Here is a 20,666-nt window from a genome sequence, read left to right as displayed (position 1 = left end):
TGGTAAAAGTGGGTGTGAGGTTTCCATTTCCTATGCTATGGTCTACCACATGCTCATGTAGGGGAGCATTGCTGTTTCTCAAGACACATTTTTGAGCACACCACAGAAAAGACTGGTTAAAAATAGTTTGTTCTTTGTGAGGTTATTTCTAGTTTTGGTTTAATTCACAGCCTAGCACTACAACAGCTTGTGATGGGCAATAGGACAAATGAGAAGGGGCAGTGTAGAGGCAGGAACAGACCTCTGGCAATGAGGACACCTTGGGCTGGTTTTTGGAGATGAAGCTAGTGTCTTGAGAAATACTGCCAACAAACTCAGTCCATGAAGAGTGGGAAGGTCTGAAAGGGGAAACATCTATTAGGGGCATGTAAAAAGAACACAAAAAAAGAAGACGTAGTAAATACTTGTAGAAGCAGAGTTGTAAGGAAATCAAGAGGAGAGAGGTAGAGCTGAAGCTTGGTGGAACACAGGATTAAGAGAGGACACAGGTGCTTAAGTGAGAGGAACTGGTGCCTCACTTCAGCTGGAGCAGGCACTGGGGAACTAGGATTAGACAGGAACCTGGGATGAAACTTGGCCAAGGACTTCAAAGTCAAAATGACAGGAAAAGAAGTGGCGCAAAGAACTGGATGGGAGCCTGACTCCAAAGAACACAGGAAGAAGGAGTTAGGCTGCACAGGATGTAGGTGACAGGAGCCATGGATGTGACTCATGTTGGTCATCCTCTGCTAATAGTGGTGAAATCCACTGAAAACCCCCCATATGTGTAGTTTATCTTCCGTAGATGGTTCTTGCAAGAACTAGAAGCCTAGAATAAACCCTGTTAGCATGGGTGGCAGAGGTCTGTGGTGTGTGTCCCATGAGAAATGTCATCAATGTTCTTCTCTCCAGTGGAACTTCTACTTTTTGTATTTGTTTCTAAAAATAGAGAGGAGGCTGTGTCAGAGGAATACTAACAGTGGTTTCTCTTCAATCTTTATTTGATATGTGTGTATATGTGGACTCTTTTGATAAAATCTTCAACTTTATATTCACATTTGTTACTTCACAGACCTTTGTCCATTTAGCTCATGAGATGAGCAGTGTATATTGCATAATGTAGGTTGTGCACTAAATGAATGTCTGTAGGACCACTGCCCTAATTGCTGTGGAGAGTGGAAGCCTGGGCCAGACGGGTATGTTTTCATGGCAGAGGACTAATTTATTTTGTGCAAGAAACTGTGGTTCTGATTTTTTCGTAATTTTTATATACCTTCATGTGGAATCTTAATGTTCTTTCAATCTGATGCTTGTAAGTGACATGATCTTTATTGTTATTTGCTTTTAGACTAGTGGCCGTTACATATGGTCAGATAGAAGGAGGAGCAGGTATCATAACTGGGCCACTGGAGAACCAAATAAGAACACAGCCTGTGTCTATTTGGATATGGATGGGTTTTGGAAAACAGCATCTTGCAATGAAACCTTTTTATCGATCTGTAAACAATCCAATGGTAAGTGGCAAATGGAAGAAATGTGGTTTGGGAAGCTAGAACTTAATATTTATTTGAACGTAGCTTTCCCACAGGTGCAAAGATTGTGATAGATAGTGCATGCCTTGTGATAAGCTATTGCTTTCATTACAGAAGAACTCCCAGATCCAAGCTGTCTTGAGTGATTTCCAGACACTTCATTTCACAAGCCAGTCAGCATATGCACATCATAAAGACAACTGCAATATTTCATGCCACGTTCAATAATTCTTTTCTGCACCCTTGGTTGTCAAGACCTGCAAATTTATTTTTATATTTAAAAGTATCTTTCATAATATTTGGAGATAAGAAATTTCTCTCAGGTAGCAGCTAAATTGATTTGTTTAAAGGATAAGATCCTGGGAAGCTTCTGTTGAGATACATTAGAACTCAAATATTGCATGTAATTTCCAAGATATTTTAAATTATATATGAAAGTTAGGATCTCTGCACCATACTTCAGAACAAATTTTATATTCATCCAAGCTCTGCTTTGGCTTTGATCAGGCAATGCAATAGGCTACTTTTGCATAGTTTAGGATGTATGTATATGGGAGGGTACAGACAGCTTCTCTGACCGCCTTTGCTACAAACTGCTACACAAGCCACTGGCTTAGGGTGCTTTGAGATCCTTTAGGTATACTGACCATTCTTCATTCTGCTTCGCAAGTTTAAGGAAAAATTGCCTTGCTGAACACAATTGCAGTTAGACTGCTGTAAGCCTTCCTTAGCAGACTGGAGAACCAGCTCCAACCAGTATAGTTTATTACCAGTTAGTTTAATCTTTTATGATTATTTAAGTCTATGGGATAGTGCCTTTTCTGGAATCACTGTCAAACTGGTAGGGCTGGCGAGCAGTGCAAGAATACATTTTTGCCTTGGCTTTTAAGACCTCACTGAAACCTGTGTGTCTTTTTAATAGAGTTAATCCCTAGTGAACCACCACAGCTTCCTGGAAACTGTCCTGAACCGAAGCGTGGCAGATCATGGATTCCCTTCCGTGGTCATTGCTACTATGTTCACACCACTTCTGAGGAAAGCTGGCCTGATGCATCCATGGCGTGTATTCAAATGGGTAAGAGCCTTTTTTCATTAGGATATTTTACAGATTGTTTGTGTGCTTGACTTTTTAATCCGGAACGAAGAGATGTGTGTATGTATATCAATTACAATCTACAGCTAATTTAAATTTATTATCAAGCTTTTCAACTGTATGAAAAGGCTGATCATGAAATATGTCATGAATGTTTTCTGAGATAATTAATTTCTAATGGAAAATCTTGCTGAAATTGGATGTAATATTTAATTAATATTTTTAGGTGCTTCTCTGGTTTCCATAGAAGATTCTGCTGAAATGGACTTTCTCTTACTTTATTTGTCTCCACTTGCAAGTGACTTCAGAAAGTTTTGGATAGGATTGTTCAAAAATATTGATGGTAATTGTTTCACAATGCATATTGAGGTGAAAATAAACACTAAATAAACAGAGGGAATACTAAATAACACTAACATACTTAATACTAATACATTAATATTAAACAAATAATCAGGGAGAAATCAACTGTTATATGTTTAATAACTTTTCTGCTAAAATTCTTAAAACCGCACTTTCTGTATCTTTACTGTGATTAGAGTATATTTCTGTCTGTAAAATTTTCTAGCTTAGCACTGCAGTTGATTAAAACATTTCCTGTTGCTTTTTTTTACTCAAATTTCTTGACATATAACCAGTGTTAGTCTTTTAAGAAAAATGTTGCCTTGTAGTTAAAAGATGAGGCAACCTGAAATTGAAATACGTTTCTAAACCACACGGGACAGCAGGGCAACATTTCTTATTTTTTTTATTGTTTTTTAACTACAAATCTGATCCTGGTTTGTATATTACGGCAATTCTGCAATTATGTGAGACTTTCAGGGTACATCTCCAGAGCAAGTCTAGACTGGGCTGCAGCGAGTGACCTTGGCCATGGGTGCCCAAGTCCCTGTCTCTCCCCACCAGCAATGGTAGGCACCTTATTGCATGGTGGGCCAGGTTCATCTGTTCTAGCTTAAAACTAGCAGTACAAATGCAGTGATTTGGTCCTGACCTGGCCCACTACACTGCCACCAGAGGCAAAAGGAAAGTGCAGCTGCAGACAGTGTGAAGGAAGGGGTGGCATTGTGGCAGTTGCGAGTTATATCACGATATACTGCCATGAAAGCTCACACTGAGGGAACAGAGATGGCAATTATTCCTATGTGATGAGCCTCAGCAGAAAATGAGGAGGGAGCTCTCCTTAGGGAGCTAATTCAGTCTGCAAAGATAATTGATTAATCCAGCTCTGATAAAACAGCTATTTGCTGGTTCTGGATACACAAATAAAATCTCTGAGCAATATGTATCCTTGAACTTGGCTCCCAGGCACAGGCTTCAGCTATAAGTCCTTGGGTAGCTTGGGCATGTCTTCCTTACATCACTGACAGCCATGGCCCTGAAGGCTACTGGAGTTAATTTTGTTTATGAGCACTTGCATTTGTTACATTCCCATCTGAGTATCTCTGGTTGTTAAAAGAGTGTTAAAAGAGTTAAATGAGCCCTCTGTGATACTAATTTCATCAGCTAATAAATTCCGTATCTGATGTCATCATGCCTGGTAGGCTAGAAATGACTGCTCACTGTATTCACTCACTAGGTAATACTTTTAATTTTAGGGGAATGGTTATGGACAGACAGAAGTGCAGTAGACTTTGTCAACTGGGAGAAAGGAGAGCCTACAGTAATTTTTGATGAACACTGTGTTGACATGGATGTCTCAAGTGGAACCTGGAGGAACTATTACTGCTCTGTCGACCAGAATTTTATTTGCAAAATCCCCAAAAGTAAGTTCTGAATTTCTGTACACTGAGTTATTTTAGAAGTAGTGGTTATATAGATCAAGCCAAACTGCTTATGCACTGGGCACACTTTATGTATTGATGCTGGTGCATGTGCATCTACATCGAAGCCAAGAATAACTTCTGTTAACAACAATGAGAAATAATGTTGAAGAATCTGAGTCACTGTTTCCTCCACTCTGTTTAAAAGCATTGATTCCTAGGCATTTGTTGTACCTTAGGCTAGGAGAACATATCACCTATTGAGAGTGTGGACAAAATTCACAGTCATTATAGTTAGAGTGCAGGCGGCAGTAGACAAGAATAGATGACTAAACTAGTGCTGAGAAGAAAGGCAGACACTATCCTGATAGTCAAGCTAAGGGGAAGCAATGCAAAGTCACTGAGCTCCTGCAGAAAGAGGATAGGTGTTGCCATTGGGGTTGGTACCAGTGAAGTGTGCTGGATGACCAGGTGGAAATCATCAAGTGAGGGTGGGCAGTGGGGCCCAGTTCATTTCTCTGCTGACACAGGCACACGGACACATGACAAGACAACCAAAGAGCATAGAACATTTCATTTGTAATGATTACTTGTGGCCCTGTGGCATTTTGGATATCAACCCACACGAATTCTGAACGTGCCACAGGCTGGGTGAGTCCCCCTTGCGTGCACAGCATGAAGGATGTCAGTGTGCACCCATGCAGCTAGCGTGAGTCACCTTATACACACAGACTCAGCTCCGTTTGCACACATCAATGGGGAGACAATTTGAAACAGGCCAGATTTGCCGCTGGCAAAGAGATCCACTGCACAAATATAGATGCAATGTGGAACCAATTGAGCCTCCTGATGGTGAATCTCCACATGTTGGCAGGTTGGCAATGGAGTCATCCATGAGTTTTGTAAGGCCCAGCCAGCCAGGCCTGCAAGCAATTAACTGAATCATACTCCCCAGCCAATAGAGGGAGGAAAAGGAAGTTGCCTAAACCAGCTTAAATGTTGTTAAGTACAAATGTGCTTTTCACCTTTGCAAGTGTAAAAATAATTAGTTCTTCAGTGCGTAATGTGAAACCTTACACTGTGGAAGTGTAAAAACTTTGAAAATCTGTCTCCCCTACCAAAAAAAGTGTTCAAAGCAACTAATAGTGAGACAACCTTTTTATTTCCTTTTTATTTTTGCAAATATTTTTAATAAGAATATTCTGTGGATCCTTCAAGCTATAGATAGACTGAATTGCCAGGGAAAATGTTTTCATATATTTTTCATGTCCAAGTACTGCGTAAATTTCTGGCGCTCCCACATAAGAAAGTCATGGACCTACTAAATTGTATCCAGAGGAGGGCCACAAAGGTGATCAGGGCCTAGAGCACCTCCCTTATGAGGACAGACTGAGAGCTGGGGTTGTTCAGCCTGGAGAAGGCACCAGGCAGACCTTAGAGCCTAAAGAGGCCTACAAGAAATCTGGAGAGGGACTTCTTACAAGGGCATGTAGTGACAGAACAAGGGGGAATGGCTTTAAACTGAGAGAGGGGAGATTTAGAGTAGACATTAGGAAGAAATTCTTCAATTGTGAGGGTGGTGAGACACTGGAACAGGTTCCCAGAGAAGCTGCGGCTGCCCCATCCCTGGCAATGTTCAAGGTCAGGTTGGATGCGGCTTGGAGGAACTTGCTCTAGTGGGAGGTGTCCCTGCCCATGGCAGGCGGGCTGGAACTGAATGATCTTTAAGGTCCCTTCCAACCCAAACCATTCTGTGATTCTATGTTTAATTAAAATTTGATAGGAATGCAAAGTGAAAATTATATATGCAGTATTTATTTAATCTTTGAAGGATTGCTTTCAAACTATGTCTAATATGTATATATTAATTTTAAAGTTGCTGAAGTTGAGCCAACCCATGATTCACCCATCAATAAAGGTAAGTTGGTTTCTTATAAGCTCCATTAAACAGAAATCTCAATAAGTTAGTAGGCGTTTATTATTTACAGGTAAAATTGCCTTCAGAAAAGTTTTATTTAAATACCCATTTAACTTTCACAGATGATTTCATCTGTAATCTGTTTGAAAGAACTCTTCTCTCAAACTGCATGTCTTACTTTTTTCTTTTTCTTTTTCTTTTTTTTTTTTTGCTTTACTAATAGTATACTGTAGTACAATATAACACTCCTTTTAAAAGGAACATACAAGAGATTGAGCCCAGTTTTGCATTGTCCATCTGGAGCATGCTTCAATTTTAACTGCTGTTATGTTTGTTCAGTACTTTTACCGTTCACTCAGTTTACTTAGATGTTTGTTATATGCAGTCACAGTCTTTGGCCATTTCTAGTAATTGTTCTGTTTGTCTTTCACAGCGTCGAAAAAGGAAGCTGCTGCTTCATCTGGAAACAGTTTAGGTGGGATGATTGTTATACTGATCTTCTTTGTGCTAGCAGGGACTGGCCTTACATTCTATTTCTTCTATAAAAAACGGCGTGATCGACAAGCAATTCCAACCAGTTTCGACAATGCCATATACCGTGGTGATGCTGAACCTGGAACTCATGAATCAAATTGGCTTGTGACCAATATTGAACAAAATGAGCAGGCAACAGTGTAATAAGCAGAGTAATTTTGGGCATTATTTTGAAAGGAATTAACGTGCTGGAATACAAGAATTCTTAAGGCAAAGTGACTTTCTCTAGTTCAATTTGCACGGGATGCTTCTTGCTTTCTATACTTGCAAGAACAAGCAAACTTGCAAGGCAGATACAGAGATCTGCTCACAAACTGTCATACCTGGGAGGACTGTTGAGCATGCACATATATCTGTGTAAGTGAACTCTCAGCCAGTTTCAGTCTCTGCCTGGGTCTAGTGTCACTTTAGGCACAAGAAGAACCATGCTCACCACAGGCAACTGTGAGAATATGCTCCTTAGCATGCCCCAAAAGGTATATCCAGATCTGTTGTTATCCTGTGTCACCTCAATCTCCAGCAAAGACTGGCAGACTTGCTCAGGTTGGATGGGATTTCCGAGCTCAACTGAAGCATGTCCCTGCTCAAAGCAGGACTAGCTGCTAGGCAGCCTACTCCACATCTTCCTTTTGCTACTGAGGTACCCACAGAAACCCTTCATGTTGCCTGTAATACCTGTAATATCTGAGTTAACACATTTTCCTCATCTGTATAGAAAGTGTAAATTGTTTTCATTCTGCTCTAATTCTGTCACATTAGCATTGAAAGATCAACTGTAATAAGAGATAGGAATATATTGTGAGTAGAAATATGTTATCATTTAAATAGTAGAATAACGATCTCAAAGGATTCTGCAGAAAGAGGGATAGGCAGGATGAATTATACTTAATTCATACCCAGAAGAAGTACATGAAATTTATTCTTGAAGTCTCCAATATCAGTGAAGATTTCATACCTTTTTAGGCCATTTTTTCAAAGCCTAATGAAACTTACCATTAGGAAGTATTTTTTAATTTCTAACCTACTTCCCCCTGTCCAAGCGTGTTAATTCTTTGAATATCATTCTAGACTTCCACCATGATGGAGCTGATAGCATTGCAATCATGTTCTCTATTTTCATAAACCCTAAAAATGTACAGTAGGCTCACATACAGGTTTTCTTTTTCACTTTTCCAGTGTATTTTATGCCAAATGTAAACAAAAGAAAAAGGCTCAAGGCTCTTATTCTAGAGAAGGTCCTTATTTAATTTGATATTTTTGATATTTTAGTCTTTTGACAGATTTTTTGTTTAAATTAAAATATTTTGTCTGTGTATGGAATACATGTAAATGAGTTTTTATTCTGCATTTGTTAACTAAGTAGGCATTAAAAGTCTGGTTCTAAGTAAAAGTATGTGTGTCTTCTTCAACAGAACAATTGATCATAAAAGTAAAAATAACAGGGAGGAGGGATGGGATTCTTAAACTTCTATACACAAACAAACATCCACTTTTCCTGATCTAGCATGTTCTTAAAGGTCAGTAAGGATTTGTCTTTACCGTCCTGTGAAAGAGTGTGTCTTTTTGCTTATTCATTCATGACATTTGAAAGCTTACCCTAATGGACATCTAAAGAAAGTGTAATTTAAGGCTACTTATGCTCTGTTCTGCTCTAGCATTTTCTGAGACAGGTTCTTATAAATTTGATAGCTCTTGTCATGTCTCCACTCCCTCTTTATGTTTTCTTAAAGCAACACTAGTCCTTCCCTTTTTAATTCACTGGCTATGTCTTCTAGATCTCTAATCCTTTTTGCTGTTCCTTTCTTTATAAAATGCCTTTCCATATAGACAGGACATGGAGACCTACTGTCTCAGTTGCTTGCCCTTTCTTTATATTAGGGCAGTATTTTAGAGAGAACGTCCTCCCTTTTATCACTATTTTCATTATATCCCTCAACTATAACATGGCTGAAAAAGTAATTGATTCGCAACTTGCACTTACTACAGTGTGAGAAATAATAAATGCCTTTAGGGAAGGAAAAGCTGTGGAAGATTTCACCATGATTCTATGACTGTGTGATTATAAGTTTCTGTAATGTCAGACAGTCACACAGCCATGTCAGACAGATGTAAAAAAAGGAATGGAATATCCTCCTCCTCCGAAAGAATGCCAGTTTACAGAGAAGCAATTTGCTAATATCGGTACCAATAACGTGGAACAGAAAAGAAAACATTAACTGCAGTTCCCTGGCTAAAGCAGGACTCTCAAAAGAAGTTTGTGAACTCGTGTGTTTACTTCATCATTTACATTTCTGAAACTAGGAAACTGAAAAAGGAAGTGAAGAGTAATTCGGAACAAAATGCAAGGGAGACCTATAAATACAAACAGAATAGAGAGATAGTTGTGAAAGGAATTAGTGCTTTCAGGCCAGATTCCAGTGGGCAAGAGCCAGATTTTCCGGGGTCAATAGGAAAGGTCTGAACTACTCCATAAGCATAAAGTTTTCCTGATGTCACCGTATCCGGACACAGGAACAGTTAGTGTTCATTTTGTTTCTTAGCTGTGTCCTGCTCTGACATACCATGCTTTCTTCCTTCTATGGAATTCTGCAGGGCATACCTTTTTAATTCACTACCTCTTAAACAATGATTTCTAAAGCATTTTAAGCATATGGCTAGCAGTTTTAGTTCCTCTCGGGAAATATTTGCTCTCATTCCACGAAATGCACGCAGTGCAACCATTATACTGCCTTTTATCCAGACTCTTGATCTAGACAGCTAGATGAAATTAATCTCACCTCCTTTTAGAAGTAGTTGACATAATTCTCCTTTACAATCAATAATTATGAATATATATATATAAGATTTGCAGTTGCTCTGTGGTTCACCAGAAAAGGCTAATGATGAGACTAAGGTCCTGGCATAATATCCAGTAATGGGAGGAACAGGGGCTCACACAATGAGAAACATAGACCAAGAATGGTACAAAATACAGTGTGAGTTATCAAAACCCCAGAGATAGAAGGGAAAGGCCAAAGTAGAAATAAAACAGGTTGAATTGGTCCAGAAGTGCTGACTATCCCTGGGAGAGCCAGGTCAGGCTAGGGCATTCAGCAGTGGCTTGGCAAAGCAGAGGTCTGGGAAATGTGGATAATGCTGGCAGGAGTGCAGGGGCTTCAAGAGACAGGTGGTTCCTGCAAGAGAATAGGACACCTGGGTATAGGGAAAAGCAATATAGGGTGGAGCATGCTTCATAGGAGAGAGCCAAGAGGAAAAGCCAGGTGAAGTGAACTGTTGCCCCAGGAGCCAAGATGCACCATTCAGATCAGGAAAGATTGTGCACGTGTGGACATGGAGGGGTTGGAAGGGCGTAAGATATTTGTACATTTGTTCCTATTTGCGTGGGTACTCTGTGTTCTTTGGAAAGGCCACAGATGGGGATCAGAGAAAAAGACAGGCTGCCTTTCCTTCTTATCCTGTCTCCTGATATCTTTCAAAGGACAGAGATGTCTAGAGAGATGAGGAGACGGTTTCTTCCTTGAGAGTGGCAAGCGTGCACAGGGTGGGGGAATGCATTGGAGCATTGTGCTGGAGTGCTGAGGATGAGAAGGAAACCAGAGTTTTCCTAAGAGGAACGGAAAGTGGACTTGTGGGGAAGCCTCTGGAGTGATGGACAGGAAGGGCTTTCTCCTAGAGAGCTACAGAGGAACTGTATGGTTTGTTTTGCAACCCAAGAAGCCACCGATTCAGGCAAGCACTTTCTCTGCAAAGATATTGTGGAAGTGTAGACATTTGTTTTTAAACAACCCATAAGGGAACAAAACCCCCTTTAGTGTCCTGGGGTGTGTTCATTTTTAAGAAAAGTTGCCAATAATTCTACCTGCTGGATCTGGCCGGCATGGGGTCCACTCTCAGTGGGGTGGTGCAAAGCAAGAAAAACAGGAAGAATAAAGATGTATTAGTTGTATGATGCCTGTGATCAGTGGTGGGAGTGAGAGAAATGAATCAGTTGTCAGGAGGCAAGTGTAATAGTAACAAGGCTTGATTGCACATCTCCCATCTGCACAGATTTCTCCTGCACTACATGTTGCAAGAAAATTGTTAGCTTTGGGTTTTTTCATTATCAGGCAGTGGGAACAGAAACATTTTTCCCTGGTAGTTTTAATTTCAGAGCTACCACATGGGATGGTGATGGTTCTTAAGCTGCTGTCTGAAAGTGTGCTTTTCTTAAAGGCACAGCTTGCTGTGCACGCTGACTTAATAATGTATTTAAAAACAAGCATAATTTAGAATCTATTTGGAGTTCTGTCTGTTTACAACAAGTTTTTAACAGGAAATGGGAAAGCACAATTGTGCAATCTCCACACACTGTAAAGATAATAAATGTCTGTGAAAGCAAAGACAATTTTGATTTTTGACTGAATATTTGTCAAAGCAGCTGCATTCAGTGCACATAACAGTGAAGTTGTTCATTAAAAATGAAAGGGGTTGATTATGCCACTAAAAACTGGCTACATTATAATTACTTAATAAAGCTATGAAATTTATTGATATAAAAACTTTCCATAGTGACACAAAATAGGGAAGTTTTTAATAAATGAGGAAGCTAGAAACAAGATAAAAAGGAAGGAAATCCTACATTTTTCATGAAAACTATTTGCATTCAGCTAAAAAATCACAAGAGACAAGCACATTCTATGGATCGTCTTCCTTTAACTGTTTTCCTTTGTTTCTTGTGTGCTTTTATAACTGCATTGAATACTAGAATCATTTATGTTCCAGAAGTTTAATATTTTATCACTCCAAATATTCCTAAGGTGGGGATTTTTACTCAATTATGGAGTTTGATAGATGAAGCAATTAAAGTGTCATTCAGAGTGAATTTTGTAAACAGTTTCTGCCTGTTCTCACAGGGTACCAACATAGATAATTTTTTTCTGTAGAAATGTCATTCTTGGTAGTTGAAATACTCAGAATTCAGCTGAAAAAGGCCCTGAGGAACTTTTGAAACAGTGTATAGCTTTGAGCCTTTCCTTTGAGCAAGGATTTCAACCAAATGACCCTCAAGATCTCTTCCAGTGTTAACTATCCTATAATTTTGTGGACAGTAGAGGTTTATAGGATTATGAGCTTTTGATGAGCTAAAACCTGTGCTGTTAGAAAAGGTAAAGGAAGCAAGACAAAAATGTGGCAGAAGCAGGGAAGAGGCTGCATGACTATTGGATGCATGGGCAGTGCTAGCACCCACATCAGGCTTAAGCTTTCCACTAACATGAAATCAAAGCACAGAAGCCTCAAGCACCCTCCATCAGTGGAACTTTTTGTGGTGTCTAATCAGGTGCTAACAGCTCAAGAGCTGTTTGTTTGGGTTTTATTGTTGAAACTCAAGTATAGAATTTTATTTATTGTCAAAACCCAGCAGTTCTATTAATTTATTTTATTTTAATCACACTTGGGAAAAAAGTCATTATCCTGAATAGGTTTCTAAACTTGATACAAATCTGCTGGAAATGATTTACAGACCGGCATCTGTAGAGTGTTCTGAAGTGACAAAGAACAGGGCTGATTGAAAGTATGAGTATGACCTGTCTTCTGTGAGACGTTTTCTCTAGCCATGGTGACCTGGATCCCTACAGAGCCCTATCAGGCCAACGCAACCAAATTGACAGGGGTGTCTACTTTAATTAAGCCACTTAATTTTGGCTTTCATCACAATCTAAGAACCTCTCTACTAGGTCATATCAAAGGTTTGTTTAGCCTAGCATCCTGTCCTTGATGGTGTCCAAAAGCAGGCACTTAATGAAAAGCAAAAGAGTTGGCAAACATCAAGTGGTATCTCCTTATTTGCCTCTCTTGGCCTTGACATCTGCAGCTCGGGGATTTCCTGAGCCAGAAGTGGTGGTTTTGCGTTCATCTGTATATAGGCATTAGCATGCAGTTAACCTTGCACTTGAATTTTACAGCACTCTAACAACTCCATAGTAAGTCCTCAAAAAGACAAGTTTTAATGAAGAATAAATGTGAGTTGATTTACTCTGATTTGTATGGAATAGGAAAAAAAGCCCACATAGAGACATAGCAACAGGCTAGCTAATACACTGAGTGTATACTGTTAGAATTTTTTCCTACATAAATAGGCCCCCAGAAAGCCAGCAGAGAAAAATATAGTATTGCAATACTTTTTGGAAAGAGTAAAGTATTTAGTATTTCTTCAGCATGCTTTCCTTTTTCTACTTCCTGTTAAATCCCTTTGGATGTTCTGATATTGACATGTACCGAGACAAGTTCTGACAGCAGTCCTCTTTACTGTGTTTTTCTTACCATTTCCGAGTTTTCTTTCCTTTTCTGACAAATTCTACTAAATGCCGTACAGAGTGAGCAGCTTAGGGCAGTGCAGCATAACCTGCGGTGTCAGTATATGGAAAGATATTCTAGTGGTCTGTACATCAGAGGGCAGAGATCTGGTGTCCTTGAGGAGACATGTTGTATTTTAAATCAGAGTTAAAGACACTCTATAATCCCATGTAATTCCTGTCCTCACGCCAACACAGCTCAACTCACGGTTTTTCAATCAATGACTTCTAAAAGAAATCATCTTTGAAGAAAAATATACTTATCTTTTTGCAAGTAGCCAGGCAGTAGACTGTTGTGGTTTAGTTCAGAGGAGTAAAATGTTGATCCACATCTTCCCATGAAGAACTGTGGTAGCTGTGTGTGTGTCTTTTACTATTGCTTTTATTAAAGGAAACTTTCTCTGGTCAGTCTGTCTTTCCATAAGTATATTAAATTTCTTATTTAATTTCACAAGCCAGTTACTGCATATTCTTTATAAAGTTTATTCTGCATTTCAATTTATGTAAGTTTCCTGATGTTCTCTGTGCCCTAGTGTTTGGGCTTCACCAGGAAATGTATGTGCCCAGAAAGTGCAGGACTGGACCTCTTCTAATTATTGGTGGAAGTGACCCTTATACATTCTTATATGTAAAAACGTCTGAAATGAAACAGCCACATCCATGCCAGTGTGAATAATAAATACAGTTACTGATAAAGAATGGCAGAAACCTGGAATAGGATCTGAAAGAGTCATCCTATTTGTCTGTATATCACATGAGCTAAATATCTCCTACCACTGCTGTTTTAGGAAAAATCATGATTGCTAAAAAAAAGCCAGAGATAGCAGTGAAAGTAATTCCTTATCCTATGCTTAAAATATTCTTATGATTTGTACCGTGTTTCAGGGAAAGCTGTCTGTTTGTTAAAGTCATGATTAGTGGGTGATTTTGCTGCAGCTCTGAGTCTGACAATGAGATCAGGCATGGACGTCCACAGCCCTTTCAGGGGCAGAGTGGGTGCTAGGCCTTGTTCACATGGCTTTTTGGCACTTTTCTCACTGCTTAAGGCAGATCAGCCTGGGCACGAGGCTTTGGCTTGCAGACAGGAGTGAGGTGATGCCATGCCAGCTCAAATCATTGGCTTTGGTTTGTGGACCACAGGCAGCTTCCTTGACATGCTGCCACCCTTAAGAGCTGCAGAATCTTTTATTTACCACTGAGTGGAGTCCTTATCAAGACTGCAGATGTGCAAGTCTCGATTCCCCAATCTGCTGCATGACATTTTGCTCAGAACAGTTTGGCAGTGAAGCTGTACCTGACATTGCATCCAGATGGTCCATGGCATGGTTGAGTTCAGGGCTCATCAACAGGGTATCACAAATACAGGGCTACTTTTTTGGGCGCCTTTGCCAAATCCATAGTTTCTACCAATAGTTTAATACAGGTACTGTTTTTTATTTAGCAACTAAGAGGACTGTTTATTGAAGAATATTGATTTCAAATGCATGTATCTTTACTCATTGTAGTTCACTGGCACTTTCATTGGACAACGTCCTATGTCAGATATTCACCTTGGATCTTGTCCTGTGGCAAGGATTACTACATTAACCCACTTGGAAAGCTGGGTTAATGATCCCATATATTCAACTCCTATGGTCAATTAGATGAGTGCTTCTAGCAGGTTGTAAAAATTGCAGCTGGTATTCCAACTCAGAGTCCAAAGAGAATGTGAGGCTCCAAGCAACTGAGTTCTCATATCCTCAGGAAATTAATTAGTGTCAGTGTGAGAAAAGCCTCAACAACCAAACAAATCAAAGAAATCAGCTGAGAAAAGAAAGTAAGGAGGCAGGAGCTGAAACCAATATTTTTCTCCTTTTCATATTTCTGAGTGGCTGTGGGTACACGTTATTTGTCATCCTGTGGTCACTTATCTTCTGTCTCCAGCATCAGATTCCCTCCCAGGACTGCTGTCTATGTCTCAGTCCTCTGCTTCTTGCTAGTGTCTTAACCCCTGAACATTTCTTGCCAATCCCCTGTTTTCCTCAATGTCTTTATGGTGAGAATTATGTGCAGAGACCCTCAGTGGATGCCCATTAGTTGCTGGTCTCTGCAAAAGCAAATTGCCATGCAGGAGCACATGTGGATCCAGTCTCTTCCTTCACATCATTCCTGTCTATGTGAAGAGACAGAAGCAACAGAGGACAGTGAACCTCAGACTTGCTTCACTTGATATTTGAGGAAAAGTAGGTGATGATGCTGCACATGGGCTCAAGCAGTTATCTAGCCATTCTTGCTTGTACACAGGAGCAGTACTACTCAGAGATATTCAAAATGTGAAATTGTTCTTAGCTGATAGAATTGACCTTTACTTTAGAGTCTTATAAAACCAGTCAGTATATAAATCTTAAGTACACAGACACATTGTGTTCTCACTCTGGGACGTGTCACTTCCATGTCACCCTAGCTGTATTGTGAAACAGTGTGTCACTTCAGATTTGTAAGCTTTAAAAATATCTAATTTTGACTTAAGGAGGGATTCAATCATGCTCGAATAAACGTATTCTCTTTTGTTCTGGATGCCACTGAAAAAAAAAGCGCAAATGATGTTTCTTTCTTCTAGTGCTAAAGTAAGCAGTAGAAGGCATGACTAATTTAAAGGTTAAAGATCTTAGAATTTTATATATCCTGTGAATAGGAACCTTTTATTATAAATTGAATAGAAATAAGGAACTGAAAAAGTCCTGCCCAAAGGCAGTGTCAGCTAAAACTAAGCAGCTGCTGAAAGATACAACCTCGTATAAAGTTTCCAACAGCGATGACGATTTCACCCATTCCCTGGGGAATTTACTCAAAGCTTCTAATGGCGTCGGTGGGTTTTGCAATGTCACCAGCTCCTCAGCACAATTGGGCTAGAGTGGTCCTTATCTGTGCTAGTAATAAGCTCTTGATCGCTCCAGAACAGGCTGGAAGTTGCTGTGTTCAAACTGCTTTGTAGGAATGGTCCCTCAAACACTGGATGTGCCAGCTAGACCTAGAAATCCCTCTGTGGAGTGCTCACTACCATGGGTGAAGGGCACATGCCTATATCCATTAACAGGATACACAGCTCTGCAATAATGTCTCTTCCTGAGCATTTCAGTTCATTTGCCAAGTTTTAATAATTTATTAAGTACAACTTTTGCCATAATCTGTGCTGTTAACACACAGAATAGCACCGAATCTTTCCATAAAACCCTTGTCAGTACACCTTACAGTTCAGTATAAACTGTTAATTACTGCTCTTTCCTAAGGGATTGACTATGGCTCCTTCCTGTCCAGTTAGCCTCTCATCTCATGATTGACAAATAGTACATTTTTTTCTACTGACTTTCCAGAATTCATATTAGTCTGCCTGTTTTACAATTCCTTAGTTCCTCCTTTCTGACCTACTGTTTTCTGATATGCTCAAACCCTGTCTAGCTTTCAGCAATGTTTACTAATAATTGTAAATCTCTCCAAATACTCTAGTCAGCCTCTAAGTTTTAAGACTAATCAAATTCATCTTCCTTTTAAAAAAGGAACGTATATACAGTAAATGAAAATAATGTATGGGGTTTTCCTGCAGCCCAAATATCATATTTGGGTCTTTTAATCTTTAATCAGTACTCTTATTTTAGGCAAAGTTGGGCAGAACTTGTGCAGAACTAATCAATGTTCATGCTACAGGAAATGATCTTGCAAATGTTCACTCATCTTCCATTGTTTCCATGCCTCCTAAAGAAGTGTCTGACAAAATGCTGCTGAAATGAAGAGCATACTTTAAGCAGTGCTTGCATATGTTTGTGTATGAAGAATGAAGCTCATGAATGCAGTGACACTGCCTCGTGTAAAATAACAAGGAAAATGTATTCTGCACTGAAGCTTTCCAGAACAGGCTTAAGTTTGATAGACTGTGATGCTGCCAAGAAAAAGAACGAGATTACTAAAAATGTGGGCAGGAGCCCAAACTCATTTTAGATGCACATTGGCTTCATAAATATAGAAATTCAGCTAAGTTGAAAGCACTCGGTACATGCAGTGATATGAACAGCATCCACAAAAGTGTACTTTGATGGATGATGCGCCTACTTAGACAAATGTTTAGAGATAAGCGTGGCATTGGCTGCAGGTAATGTGGCCTTGAACAGTCCTTTAGTTGGGAACTGGCTGTGCCTCGAATTTGAAGTTTTGATCAAGGCTTACCAAGTTTCTAGATGTAGCTCACATCCTCCTAGCAGTTTTTAATGCTGTGCATCATGACAAAAGGTCTTGTACCTAAAGAGCTGAAAACACTTTTCTAGATGTCAGTTAGACTTCACAACACCACATTGTCTGTGGTCTGCAGATGTGAACATTAGAGGATGTACAGTTTGATTTGGCCTGATAAGGTCCACAAGGGCAGAGCTGGGAACAGAAACACTAACTTTTAGCTTTCTCTGTGTCTGGATATGTGGAAAATCAGGGCATTTTTGGGCAGTGCAAAACTTTCTTACTCACCATAGAGATTCTGGTTTTATCCATGGAAATCTGGCTGGAGATGACCAGCTCATTTCCCATCTGTCTATCAAATGGATGTTCCTGCATATAGCTTGTTCCTGCATTCTTAATAGTTCTTTCATTTCCATCCTCTTAAGATTCATTAGTTGCAGAAATAGGAATGGCAAGGTTCAGCTTTTCAGGTTCCCAAGTTTCCTCTTTCTCTGTCTATACTTTAGTGAAGAAAATGATAGGTTTTGTTTAATAATGCAAAGGAGCACCTGCTAATTCTTTTCTGCATTATATAATTTCCAAGGCTATTGACACCAGTGGGTATAATCCAGTCTTCCTGTCTGAAATTTCTGAAATGTCTGAAAGGTAGAGCGCTTTTTTCTCAATTTTCTCACTTTTTCTTGGATTTTTTTTAGCAGAGAGATAAGCAGTGTATTGGGTGCTTCTTCCTCTCCCTTGGGATATGTTGCCCCAGAAAAATCTTTGATACATATATGCTAGATGTTTACCTCTTTCCTGAGAAGGCAATGTCCAACAAGAAGCATTAGATGCCTTCAGCATTTTGTGCTTTGATCTGCTGAAGTCCTTGTTAAGAAAGTTACGTGGTGCCTTCAGTGTTTGAAGGTTATTGACTTGTCTTGTTTGTAAGTCAAGATGTCTTGGGGAATGCCAGTAGTGGGTAAGAGAAGTTGAATCTAAACCCTTCAATGTTCTCTAAATGTGGTGCCTGGCTTATCTTAGGTGAGGACACTCTCCACCCCTCTTTTTGTGTCCATGCATCAAGGAGTAGGTGATTAAGAGACAGAAAAGCCAAGAGCGAGACTGGTCTAAATACATGCCCATGGCTGGTGGCTGGGCTAAAGGAGCCCTGGAGCCCTGGCCTCAGCTCCCTGCAGCACATGTGGGGATTGTCACCACAAACTAGACAAACAGAATTGATCTGAACCATAAATCCCACCCAAGACCATCACTTTTGTAGCTCTTTTCAAGCTTGTTAGTAGAGCTCAGATGACTGCCTGCCTAATTATGGATTTCTGTAGGCAAGGGATAGATGCCTTTCTCTCCAAACCAGGCAATTCTGCACAAATGACATGACCAAAGTGGTGTGCCCAGGGCATGTTCAGGGTAAGAATTATACCTTCAGGACCAGGCAGTCCTGAGATGCAGGTAAACCGAACTGATGCCTTAGGCAAACTACTTTCTTCTCCCAAAGAGTTATAAATTAAAATCCCCAAACTACATAAAAGAACAAATTGCATTGCAGTGATACTACAATGTTCAAATGATGCCTGGAAGAGCTGTGATAGATTTAGATGCCCTTCATTACAAAGAAATGTGGAAACTATTTCAGATTAAAGCCAGCCCTTAGAGCAGTTCACAGAGCTCCTTTTACTTTTTATTTGAACTGCTTCTCAGAGGAAAAAAAAAAGAAACTGAGCCCTACAGATCTTTTTATAGTATTGTAGTTAAGAGATTCCTTTGGTAACAGCCCATGCCAATGTCTGCTCTCTTTATATCTCCTTCTGTGCTGTTAATCGTGAAATTTACTTCCTCCTTCAGAAAATAGGTTTGATACAATTGTAGTTGGAAGGTGTGTGAGTAGGGAAGGAACTACAGTGTCTTCCTTGCCAGCTGATGTAAAGAATCTTCAGTTACTACATACCTCCCACACTCACACAGGCTGACAAGCAGGCCATGTCATGAATCATTGCTGGGGAGCTGGCATTAGAACATTTTTCACATGTGGGATTTTTCATACATCCTTGTTACCCGTATTTAAAGTAATGTTCTAGACCTCACCAATCTGCAGACAGTGGGGGACGGTAACCGTCTTAAATACATTTTCTGCCAGTGTTTCTGATTCAATATGTTTTTCTTCAATATTCAAGTCAAATGTTGCATCTAGGTATTATAAGGACGTAAAAGAAATGGATTGAAAATGTGTAGAAAGCTGTCATAGAATGTCTCATGTTGGTAAGGACCCATAGAGATCACTAAGTCCAATTCCCGGCTCCTCACAGGACTACCTGACATTAAACAATATGACTAAGAGCACTGTGCAGATGCTCCTGGAAGTATTAACCCAGGGAAAATATTTTGAAGGGTTTCTTTCTGGAAAGTGGTATATGGGTTTTGGTTTTTTTTTTTTATAAGGAAGGAAACAGTGATAAAGCAAAGGAAAAAAACAATGACTTATCACATAAAGAACAGGCATTTTTCTAGTTATTTTTATAACTATATACTGTTATCCAGGAAGTATTGATACAATCCATTATTTAAACAATAGTCCGAAGATGCCTGTTGATTATTTCCAATGATTACTGAGGCTTAGTTAATGAGAAACAGTTAGAGAGTAGTAAAAAAGGTTGATGAGTGCATCCGTAAATCAGCAGTCATGGAGCATACGCAGGTCTGCCAAGTATATTGAGGTTCAAAGGCTCTTGGGCCATCAGGCAGGGCTAGGCTCTTCTGAGACTCTTCAGTAAGTACTTATTTATGCAATGCCACTTATTCACAAGGACTGCATATACATCCTCATTCTTTAAAAAATGTTAATAAAGAAACAGTATCCCTCCTCAAACAATGTACAAACTTGGTTTTCCCCATGGAAATCTTTATGTTCTCACTTTCCTAAAGTTGCCTTTCTGCTTAATTACTCCATGCTTCCATTAGTCCATTAGTTTTTTTCCTTCATTAGGTTTTCATTAGGTACGCACAAAAGCCAAGCAAATTCATGCATGATATTTTCAGCCATGATATTTTCATTTTAAGGGTCTGCTTCCCTAAGCTAGCACTTATTTTGACCTATGTGGATTTTATTGCCAGAATTTTCAATAAACAGAGCAGCTTTAAACTGATGCATTTAGAAGCCTGAATGAGAAAGGTTACAAAGGATGGCAAACAGTATCTATCCCCTTGTTGGAATCTGACAGAAAACCAGCAGGTTCATCTCAGTTCTGTATCATAATACCCAACTAAATTCAGTATAGAAGATCTATTAAATCTACAGCCCATGAGAACAACCCCGTT

The 20,666-nt window shown here is 39.6% G+C and overlaps 1 protein-coding gene across 2 annotated transcripts in view; it reads left to right on the top strand.

Moving 5' to 3' along the window:
* The window catches only part of LOC134171451 (macrophage mannose receptor 1-like), a 30,523-nt gene extending 22,495 nt beyond the window's left edge, over window positions 1-8,028 (top strand). For both annotated transcript variants that reach the window (XM_062633674.1, XM_062633673.1), the window contains exons 25-30: window positions 1,328-1,493; window positions 2,434-2,586; window positions 2,831-2,947; window positions 4,203-4,370; window positions 6,244-6,285; window positions 6,719-8,028. In XM_062633674.1, coding sequence (XP_062489658.1) covers window positions 1,328-1,493; window positions 2,434-2,586; window positions 2,831-2,947; window positions 4,203-4,370; window positions 6,244-6,285; window positions 6,719-6,963 — 891 coding nt within the window. In that variant the 3' untranslated portion in view covers window positions 6,964-8,028. The remainder of the gene's footprint in view (window positions 1-1,327; window positions 1,494-2,433; window positions 2,587-2,830; window positions 2,948-4,202; window positions 4,371-6,243; window positions 6,286-6,718) is intronic.
* Window positions 8,029-20,666: the final 12,638 nt, after the last annotated feature.

Source organism: Pezoporus occidentalis, unplaced genomic scaffold, assembly GCF_034315485.1.
Source record: "Pezoporus occidentalis ecotype Australia unplaced genomic scaffold, CSIRO_AGI_Poc_V1 ctg40, whole genome shotgun sequence".
NCBI lineage: Eukaryota > Metazoa > Chordata > Aves > Psittaciformes > Psittacidae > Pezoporus > Pezoporus occidentalis.
The sequence above is the reverse complement of the archived record's forward strand: the minus strand, read 5'-3'. Positions and strand labels throughout refer to the sequence as shown.